Genomic DNA, 10826 nt, shown 5'->3' on the forward strand with positions numbered 1-10826 from the left:
GCATCAGGAGTTCCCTCTGTTTCCTTCTATTGAAGAGGTGGACCAGAGCTTGCGTGTCCCTTTACCAGCTGACAGACATTCGGGTTTTTCTAGTTTGGGGACATTCTGAATAATGCTGCTACCAACGTTTAAGGACAATGCTTTGTGTGAGCCTGTTTCGCTTCTTGTGGGTAAACTCCTAAGAGTAGGATTGCTAGGCCATTCTATGGCTCATTTTCTGAATCTTTGTGTTTGTTTTCAGTTTGCCCCACCAGACCGTCCTCTTCCCAAGGGCAGACACCTCGTCCATGCTGGCCGTGGACATGAGCAGCACCGAGCACAGTGCCTCTTGGAGAGCGTGTTCTCCACAGATGCTTGTCACTGAACAAATGAGTGATCGCAGATTTTGGTGATGTGATCACAGTGTTGGGTGGCAGTGATGGGAGTGGCCCTCTGTACCAGTGACGACTAGAAATGCCTCCTTTGTCCCTCCTCAGAGATGTCAGGTACCAACTCTGACCACCTGGCGAGGGGTCATGGGGGCCCTCTTCAAATGGCTCATGAGCCCCTCACCTCCAAAGATCTCCGACAGGCCATTCCCAGAGTCACACCTTGGAGCCAGCTGTCACCAAAACTCAAGGGACTGTTTCTACCCTTGTCTCTCTGTGGCCCCATTCCCAGCATGCCACACAGCAGTGACATCTCATTGAGCCCCTCATTACGAGAACAGCCTTCCCCTCTCCTGAAGACTCAGCCTTCCGCTCTCTTTGGCTTCCTTCTTATCAGGTGTGGATTTTTTACTTTCTCTCAAAAATACCAAAAGTATGAGCATTTCTGTAATCTTCTGGCATCCTCCAGAAGAGCCCCAACCACCCGTTTTCTCCTTGTCCACACGGCAGGTGCTGCTCATTGCTGGGACAGTCCACCTGGAAGACGGCTGACACCGGAAAGCCAGACTTAGGTGGACCCTCAGGGCTGCTGGTCCCACCATGTCCCTCCAGGGACCACTCTGTACTCCTGGTCCCCCTTCTCGGAAACTGCAGATGTCTACGCTGGCCCTCCACAGCTCTGCTGCCTTCCCCCCCAACATCATCTACCCCACCCCACAGCCAGCCCGGGTCCACCTTCCCCAGCCCTTCCTCTACAGAGCAGTGACCTCTCTGAAATGGTTTGAGGTCATTGCCGGGACTTTCTTGCTGAGAATCTTTCAGTGACTTCTGAGAAGTGGTTTCCTTTCAAATTCCTCACCTTAGTCTATAAACTAGCCCTGATCTACCCTCATCCCTAACTTCATTCCTGTTCCAGCCCTACCCCCCCGCCCCTGTCTAAGCCACAGTGGCCCTGTCTTATTCCTCTGTGATGCCAAATTCCCTCCGGCCCCAGGGCCTCTCCCAGGGTCAGGTCTCCACTGAACAATCTACTTCAGGAGCTCATTCCTACCCATCTTTCTGGTCTCTGCTCCTGACCCCTTCCTGCTCTCCCCACTCCAGGTTGACAGACTGGGTGTTTGCTCCTTGAAAAGCCCTCTTTGGGTTAACCCTTTGTGCCCAGGAAGCGCCCTGGGAGCAGGGACTCCACAAGGGCTATGCTCAGCCCTGTCCCCACCACCGGTAAGCGGGCCCTCAAGGATGAGTGGTTCTTGCGGGGAGTGGTGATGCCGAGAGACTGCAGGGGTGGGGGGGGAGGTACAGGTCATCACCAGGTACAAAGACAGACAGACGGGAAGAACTACCTTCATCAGGCCCTCTGGTGTCCATGGCAGGAGACCTGTTCAGGCCCTGTAGGACATCATCGGCCGTGGTAAGAGGAGCCCACCCTGGTGCGTGAGGCCTAACCTGAGGGACCCAGAAGATTCCACCCCATGTAGGTGTGAAGGAAGCACTTGGGGCTTTCCAGGGGTCTGTGTCTGCTGACAGGAGCCTTTGCGTGGGGGGTGGGGGGAGCCATGCACCAGGGCATTTCCTGCCTAGCCTGGCTCCCCAGGGCCCAGCCCTTGCAGCCCTGCTCCTTCCTCCCCCCGCCCCAGGGGCTTTCCACAAAGCCTGAAGCCTGCTATTTTTAGCTGAGGGAGAGGGACCAATTCCTGGCCTCACTGGCTCCCACCACCAGAGCCTGAGTGAAACTGGGTCTGGTGTTGGGACCCCTGAGGCCAGAGAGGCAGCCTCTCCCTCCCTTGCCCCCTATCAAGTCTTTGAGCCTGACTTGCACCTGAGCAACCAAGGTGCCCAGCTCAGGGAGACAGCTGAGGCCCGGGCTCTCAGGCTGGGCTGTCTGCCCGGGCTCTCAGCCCAGTGGGCAGGGGCTTGAGCCCTTGGGCGGGGTTGGCCTAGGGCCTGGGTGGGCTACTGCCCACTTCCTGGGGCCGTGCCTCATCACTTCAAAGGCTGCTGGCGGCCCTGTGGTCACTCCCTGGCTCCCACGCAGCCAGAGGGGCGGGCAGCTCACGAACCCTGGCAGCTGGGTCCTGTCCCCCTGCCCCCCCCCCCCGCCCTTCAGCTTCAAAGAGCTGGGGTGGGCAGCCCTGCGGTTAGTGCTGATCCCCAGGGGAGGGTGGGGGACAGGAAAGGGGGATAACAGGGCTTTCTCTTCTTCATCCTCCCCACCCCACTGCCTTCCTGGGTGGGCTCTGTCCTGGAGCAAGGGCCAGCTGGGGGTGTGGGGTCCAGGTGGGGTCACTCTGGAGTGCGGCCCCCATTAGAGAAACCACAGAAACCAAGGTGGGGGGCACATGGATGGGTGAGGAGGGGTCATTGGGCCCTTTATGTCCTCCTTTCTTTCCCCACTTTTCTGCCTGAAGCCTTGGAGGGGAGGGGACAGAGGGAAAACAGGACAGCCTGTTGGGGCCAGCCCACCACAGAGGTGGGCTTGACTTCTCGCCAGCTCCCCAGGGGACAGTGGGGTAAGAGGGGTGGGCGAGTTCAGACAGGAGTTCAGCAGACTCTGAGAACAGAGAGCGCCTTGAGCAAGGGGGGGTGGGAGGGGAGAGGAAACTTTCAGGGTCCCCTGGGGTCAGCTCCAGGACAGTTGCCGTTTTTAATCTGCGCAAGAGACTTAGAAGGAGCCCAGAGGGCTGTAACCTAGATCCGCTCACGCAGGCTCCGGAGGTGCTGACTGCGGGGCCCAAGAACAGCCCCTCCCCCAGCTCAGTGCCACAAGGCAGAGGGCACTCTGGCCAGAGACCTGAGGTCCTGGTGGTCTTCCTTCTACCAAGTCCACCGTGGCCTCTTACAGAGTCCTGCACCCCTCTGGGCTGGCCTCCCCTCACCCAACCTCCAGGCTTCCCTCCTCCTCCACTGGGGTGCCAAGGTCTCCAGGGACCAGAGCCTGGCCGCAAGGGAGGGGGCGGGGTTCTCCTCTCCTCTAGGGTCAGGAAAACGTCAGCTCCTGACCTGGGACCCAAGCAGAAGCCAGCTTTCAGCCTGCCCTCCCAGGCAAGTGGGAAACCCGCACCCCAGGAAGGCAGACCCAGGGGCCTCCGGGCAGCGCCCTCGCCTCCCCGGCTCTCTCACCCTCGACCACCGTGACTCTTGGGGGCCAGCGACCTCCCCACCCTTTCTGTTCGCGCCCTCGGGAGGGGGGGAGATGGCCCTGGCTGCCCAGGCCCCAGCCCGCACCCCACCGCGGGTCCTCCCGTGGGGGTGACTGTCGGCGACCCGGGACGCAGGGGAGCGCTCTGCGGGGACGCCTCGACGCGCCGCAGCCCCCCTCGGAGCGGAGCCTCGCGCCCCGGCGCGGCGGGGGGAGGGTGCCGAGCTCTCGGGTCGGAACTCCGGTCCCTCTCCGTTCTCCCGGGCCGCTGTGCGCGCGGCTGCTTTGGCGCACCTTCCACCTTCCGCGCGGCCTCACCGCCTCCTGGAAAATGTCCACGTGCCACGACCTGGAGGAGCCCGGAAAGGGGACCTCGGCCCCCCAGGGGAGTCTGAGTCGCCACAGTGGCTGGCCCCGGGAAACGCCGGCTCCCACCCCCGCGGCTAGGGGCGAGCGGGCCGGGCGACCGCGTCCGACCCCCCGGGCTAGGAGGTCCTTCCCCCGCCCCCCTGCTGGTTTCCGGGGGCCCCCGCCGGCGAGGCAAGGTGCAGCGGACGCCGACAGCCCGAGACCCGCCTCTCAGGCCGAGGATCCCGGGGCTTTTCCGTTCATCCCACCAAGCTCGGCCCGCTTCATCGCCCCTCCCCCAGAGCCAGGGCCGGCTGGAGGAGATCCAGGCCGCAGTTTCTATCCGGCCACTACGGAGGCCGCGGGCACCAGGGTCCCACAGGTGAGGGGGTCTCCAAGGGGCGGCGAAAAGCAAAATGCGGGACTGAATCGCCCGACTACGGAATGGCTTCTGGTGCCGCCCTGGTCAGCGGGTCGGCACCAACCAACATTCACGAAGCTCATCTACTCGTCCGGATAAATGCTAAAAGCAGAGAGTTGACCCGCATTGCTGCAGAGACAAGCTCCCTCAGCGGGCTCACAGGCCAGCACAAGCACAGAAAAGCAATCTGGCCAGCTCTCCCTGCCCTGAGAACACACACTCCTTTCACTGGGGCAGGCATGCTTCGGAATCAGTGTGTAGGGGAAAGCACCTGGAGGCCAGGATCCTTGGACAAAGCTGCTTACAGCAGCCCCCGCTGCAGAGGGGAAAGGTCTGGAAACCCACATATCCAACACAGGGGAGGTATACCGGGAGGAATGGGCCACCTACCAGCTGGGGGCCTGCAGTGGTACTCGGGAGAAAAGCAAGTCGCCTGGTAATGTATACGCCACATCCACTTCCGCAAAAGCACGTTATAAAATAAGCCCTCAGTCCCCCCGGTGGGCTGTGCGCGTTGTAGGCAAATAGAGGAAAAGGTGTGCAAAGACACGTCCCGGTTAGTATATCTGGATTCCAGGGAGGTGCCAAGGGAGGACCGGTAACTGTCTCATATCCTGTCTCACCAGCTGCAGTGAGCCTCGTTTACATTTTGAATAACGTAACATTAACGAAATACTCACCTTACCTCAACCCCGGTGCATGGGTTTGGTGCAGTGGTAGAAAGCATACAGCCCTGCTCTGAGGGACTCTCCGGAGTGACACTGGGCCCATAGTGTACCACGACCCTTTCAAGTTCATGTATGCGGCCCCAGGGATCATCCCAGGCGCAGGGCCATGGCCTGCATGGTGCCAGGAGGCACTGTCCACACACTGGAGTCTGCAGAAACGGTACAGACCGGGCAACCCCTGGAGGGCTGAGCTCCAGGGAACTCGGCCCCATCAGACCAGCCTGCTGGGCTCCTGACCCCAACCCAGACTTTACCCTGATGGTGGGGGTACAGTGGGAGAAGAGCCCACGAGACTGACCCTGCTGGGAGGCAGGAAGGAGAGGGCGTGGGTGTGCACTGCTCCCCCACCAATCCCACCACCCTGGAGGGCTCTGGGTAGTTCTCTGGGATTCCAGATGTTCAGCAGCTGTCTTGGCCATTTCCGCCCCTTCTCTGACCCTGCATCCGCCAGGAAGCGTCCCCTCCTGTCCTCAGGCTCTGAGCCACCCCCCACCTTCCCTGCACCCCATTTCCTGAGCAGAGGCGTTTGTGCAGACTCAGCTCCCTATCCCGTCAGGGTGGCTTCGGTTTTCCCAAGGCCCAGGCTCACCTCCCAGAGCCCCAGGGCTGCTGTGGTCAGCTCATGGCTGCCCCCTGGCTGGACACCCTCTGCTAGGGGCTCTGATCCCAGCCCCCACCCCACCAGCCTCTGGGACTGGTTTTTTCTCTTTCCCTCCATTCTTTCTCCCAGGTCGGCTCTGTCTGCTCCCGCAGCATAAATCAGGGCCTCCAGGGAGGCTGAGCAGAACTGGCCAGGAGGGAGCATTACCTCCGTGGGGGAGAGTGGAAGCCCTGTGGGGTGAAGGCCAGAGGTCACAGAGCCCAGCAGGCTCTGTGGGGGTGGGGTGTATGCTCAGATGTCTGCCTGGCAGACACTGGAGGGTGAGGGGGGTTGCCTCCTCAAACTAAGACCTGATCGCTGGGATCACAGCCCCACCTTCCCTGAGCAGATGGAGGGGGCGGGTAGGGGAGGTCACTGCTGCTGCAGCTGGTCCAGTCTGAGGGGGCTCTTCTGGAGAGAGGAGAGCAGGAGGTCTCCCTTCCTGTCACATGCTTTCCTGGCTCAACAGGGCTGGTGGTTGGGGGCACTTGGGCTCCCATGGGCTGGAGGGCAGGGCTGGGGCAGTCAGGAGCCAGGCCAGACACAGGGCAGGGGCCCTCAGGGGCCAGCAGCTCCAGCCTGATGATCTTTGCTCCTCAGAAACTGGCCTCTACTCCCCTCCACCACAGCCACCTCCTCCAAGCTTCTGGTTCTCCTAGAGGGAGCCAAGGGCAGGTGGGCCTGACAGAAGGAAAGTCTATTTCCAAACACAAGTCTCAGAGCTCACCAAACCGAGAGCCTGTCCCCAGGAGGATGGGCTCCTCCAAGCCTCATTTTCCCCTGGGGTATCAAATCAAAACAAAACGTGGTATGTCTAACATACTTGGAGGACAATTTTCCAGGAGACCCTTGTGTTTGCCTGGATTCAGGCTGAGGACACAAGGAAGCCCTCTACTGTTGGCAGTCACTCCCGTGGTCTCATGAAATGAATCTGGAGCCTCTGGGCCTGCACAGCCCACTCCGAGCTAGGGTAAACAGCTTCTGAGTTTATGAAAGAGGTTCCTGGGAGAGTGAAGGCCCCCACCCCACTCTCTCCCAAGTTCTCCACTGCCACTCCTAACCACAGGGCCAGCGGGCACATTTCAGGACCACGACCACTAATCCCCATGGGCAACAGCTATGCCCATTCCTTGACCCGGGTGTGGTACCTTGTAGGCTCCCTCCTAGGGCAGTCTCCCCACCGACCCTTCAGAGCCAAGGAAGAGGTGAGGGGGTTGCAGGGCAGAGGGAACAAGAGGGGACCCTTGTCCGGGTACACGAGTGGACCCTGAGACACCCTCTTGGTCCTCAGGACCTGTTCACTGGGAAGGGCAGCCCAGCCTGGGGTATGAGCTGGATAGTCAGAACAGTCTGGATCTAGCTGGCTGGGGGGAGGGGGACGCAGAGGGGTGACAAGGGTAGAGTTGCCAGGTGTCGCAAAAAATAACAAACCTAAAAACAGGATATCCAGTTAGAGTCGAATTTCAGATAAACATTTTTTTTTTAATATAAGTATGACCCATGCAATATTCAGGACACACTTATCCTCAAAAAGTATTTGTTTATCTGAAATTCACATATAAGTAGGCATTCTGCATTTTATCTGGAGACCCTGGTGGGAGGGACATTCAGCTCCCAATTCACTCACTCACTCAAATGACTGCTCTTGCTTCCTAACCCCCAAGGACCCTAACAGTCTCCAGCTCTGCTTCCCAAACCTGGTGGGGGCTGACTGGGCTGACAGTGGACTCAGATACAGAGAAGGCTTGCAGGAGCCTGGAGCTCCCTTCCCAGACTTCCCAGAACGCTCTGGGTCTCTGAGGCAGGTCTGGGGATCCAAGGGTCTGGCTAGGTTTGCTAAACTCCCTGTTTCAGTTCCAGGCAACTATTGAATGAGCCCTCAGAGCCCAGCTCTTCCCTGGCTGTAACCCTGCCCCCTTTGCCCTCAGGTGGGCTGGCCATCTCCAGGACCCGGGAAAAAGAGGAACCTACCAAAACCCTCCAGAAAAGAGGAAGGTACAGTTTGTGGTGTGGTTTGAGTGACGAGTGGGGAGGAGGGCTTGGCCAAGGGCCAAAAATGAGGAACACTGGCCAGGCAGGACCTACCTGGAGGTCACTGCCTCTGCTGGCACCAGTGGAAAGAGGATCCAGAACAGGTGGGGGGTTTCCAGCCCGAGCTCACCCCCTCTCCTGGGAAGGAAGGTAGAGGTGGCCGGGCAAGGCCATGAGCACACAGTGCCTTCGCTGCTCCAACAGCAGCCCATGGGCCAGACTCAGTTTCTCCCCTAGGCTGATAAAGCATATTGGATTTTCTGGGCTGCCCCACCTTGCATTGGGAGGTCTGGAGGCACCACCACCTAGCGGGGCCCTGGACAGGGAACTGCCACTCCCAGCCTTCTTCAGGAGACTCCCATGTCACTGCAAACTGTCCCACCGCCTGATCCAAACAGCTGCTTCTGCCTGCTCCTGGCTCCCTCTCCCACCCACGTAGCTACCTCACCAAGCGGGAAAGAGCTCCACAGCAAGCTTAGGTCAAGTCCACGGGAAGCCCTGCGTTCTTCCCAGTGAGACCCTGGCTTCTGACCAGGAAGAGGCGAAGGCAGTAGATGTTCCAGCCTGTCCGTCCACCTTCAGTTAAGGGGGGGCGGGGAGCGGTGGTTGCTGGTCAAGGTGTGATGGAAGGCAGGTGAAGTAGGGCCCAGGGAGGGGGCAGGCAGAGAAGGGTCTGGGGAGGGTGTGGCTGGGGCGGAGTCCCTAGGCTTGAGTCCTGGGGGCAGGGTAGAACTTGAGGTCCACCGCGCCTGGGAGCCCTTTGTGCGCCCATCACCGGGTGTTGCCTCTTTCCCCAGCAACAATGACTCACAAAGCCAGCCCTCGCCAAGCGCAGGCCGCCTCCTCTGGACCCTGGAAGGCCCAGGTCACAAAGGCCACTAGGGCCAAGCCCTGAAGAGGCATGTCCCGAGACAGCTCTGCGCGGCTCTCAACCCTGCAGCCGCCCGCGGGCCCGGGCCTGGACCTCCAGCCGCGACCCGGGCCTGGCGCCTGGGCGTTACGGCTCGCGCGGGCCGCCCCGTAGCCTCGACGCCCATGTGTGTCGTCTGCTTCGTGAAGGCGCTGGTGCACGTGTTCAAGATCTACCTGACCGCCCACTACACCTACAACTTCCGCAGCTGGCCCGTGGACTTCCGCTGGGATGACGTGCGCGCCGCCGGCGGGGGAGGCAGCGGTCACCGCGCGCTGACGTGCGCCGCGGCGGCGGCCGGCGTGTGGCTGCTGCGGGAAGCGGCTCTGGGCGGGGACGCGCCAGGGCGACCACTACGCGGGGCGCGCAGTCAGGCGCAGTGCCTCCTGCAGCAGATCCGCGAGCTGCCGGGCCAGCTCGCCAGCTACGCGCTGGCCCACTCGCTGGGCCGCTGGCTCGTGTACCCGGGCTCCATGTTCCTGATGACTCGCGCGCTGCTGCCGCTGCTGCAGCAGGGCCAAGAGCGCCTCGTGGAGCGCTACAGTGGCCGGCGCGCCAAGCTGGTGGCCTGTGACGGCAATGAGATCGACACCATGTTCATGGATCGCCGCCAGCACCCGGGCAGCCAAGGCCGAGGCCTGCGCCTCGTCATCTGCTGCGAAGGCAATGCCGGCTTCTACGAGATGGGCTGCCTGTCCGCGCCCCTGGAAGCTGGCTACTCGGTGCTGGGCTGGAACCACCCGGGCTTCGGGGGCAGCACGGGCGCGCCGTTCCCGCAGCATGACGCCAACGCGGTGGACGTGGTGGTCAAGTACGCGCTGCACCGCCTTCACTTCCCGCCCGCGCACGTCGTGGTCTATGGCTGGTCCATCGGGGGCTTCACGGCCACCTGGGCCACCATGACATACCCGGAGCTCGGTGCGCTGGTGCTTGACGCCACCTTCGACGACCTCGTGCCGCTGGCCCTGAAGGTCATGCCCCACAGCTGGAAGGGCCTCGTGGTGCGCACCGTGCGGGAGCACTTCAACCTCAACGTGGCGGAGCAGCTGTGCCGCTACCCGGGGCCCGTGCTGCTGCTGCGGCGTACGCAGGACGACGTGGTCAGCACCTCGGGCCACCTGCGCCCCCTGCCGTCCGGCGACGTGGAGGGCAACCGCGGCAACGAGCTGCTCCTGCGTCTGCTGCAGCACCGCTACCCGGTCGTGATGGCGCGGGAGGGCCTCGCGGTCGTGAAGCGCTGGCTCCGCGCGGGCAGCCGGGCGCAGGAGGCCGCCTTCTATGCGCGCTACCGCGTGGACGACGAGTGGTGCCTGGCCCTGCTGCGCTCCTACCACGCGCGCTGCGAGGACGAGCGGGAGGACGAGCAGGCCTGGGGGCCGCACGGGCTCTCTTTCCCCTGGCTGGTGGGCCGGGGCCTGAGCCCGCGGCGCCGGCGGCAGCTGGCGCTGTTCCTGGCTCGCAAACACCTCAGGAATGTGGAGGCGACTCACTGCAGTCCGCTGGAGCCCGAGGACTTCCAGCTGCCCTGGAGGTTGTAGCCCTCGCCCTGCAGCTGCTGGCAAGCGCCTCGGTGCCTTTGCGCCCCTCCAGGGCCTCGAGTTCTTTCCCTCCCCGCACCCGAAACCAGTAAAGCTGGCCCTGCCTGGGGATCCCGACCTGGTGTCTGAGGGACGGCGAGGCAGAACACAGGGAACCGGTGCTCTCCCTCTCTGGGGCGTTTCCCCCTTCCTTCCTTCCTTCAGTTTCTCCCTCAAACACTTGTGGATTCCAGGCTGCTCCCAAAGAGAAAGTAGACCCAGTTTATGGCAACACTGTGTGATGGGCGCTTTGATCACCTCAAAAGGATGGTGGGAACACGGGCTGTGGGACCCCAGGAGGTGCTCTTAACCCGGCCTGGGGTACAGGATGGCTCTGGGTCTGGACAAGTCACCCCTACCTGTGAAGGAACACTAGCCCTGGAAGCTTATCAAGCAGGTCTTAGCAGCGAGACCCGACCAGGAGTGCGACCCTGGGCTCTTTGTAGGGTCCCCTCTGCACCTCCACCTGCCTGGCTTCTGCAGGCAAGGACAACACTCGGAGTGACAGGGACTCACAGGGGCGTGTCCGTGTGGGCAGCAGACGCGCCGGCACGGACCGTCACTTGCTCGGCATCCCCTTGAGCCAGACCCGGCCGGGCATTGCTCCTGGCTCAAGGGTGTACTCCAGAATGAGGGACAGGCCCTCGGCCACCACCACCTGTCA

General features: G+C 61.8%; 1 protein-coding gene across 2 annotated transcripts; it reads left to right on the plus strand.

Moving 5' to 3' along the window:
- Positions 1 to 3472: 3472 nt before the first annotated feature.
- ABHD16B (abhydrolase domain containing 16B) lies at positions 3473 to 10264 on the plus strand. Of its 2 annotated transcripts, XM_047745074.1 has the most exons (3): positions 3473 to 4712; positions 7573 to 7639; positions 8473 to 10264. In XM_047745074.1, exon 3 carries the CDS (start codon positions 8711 to 8713, stop codon positions 10121 to 10123), a length of 1413 nt encoding a protein of 470 aa, XP_047601030.1. In that variant the 5' UTR covers positions 3473 to 4712; positions 7573 to 7639; positions 8473 to 8710; the 3' UTR covers positions 10124 to 10264. The 2 variants fall into 2 exon arrangements, with proteins under 2 accessions (XP_047601030.1, XP_047601031.1); XM_047745075.1 differs by lacking the exon at positions 3473 to 4712 and having other exon boundaries at positions 7142 to 7639.
- The last annotated feature ends 562 nt before the right edge of the window (positions 10265 to 10826 follow it).

The sequence above is a fragment of the Lutra lutra genome, chromosome 9 (genome assembly GCF_902655055.1).
Source record: "Lutra lutra chromosome 9, mLutLut1.2, whole genome shotgun sequence".
In the NCBI taxonomy this organism is placed as follows: Eukaryota; Metazoa; Chordata; class Mammalia; order Carnivora; family Mustelidae; genus Lutra; species Lutra lutra.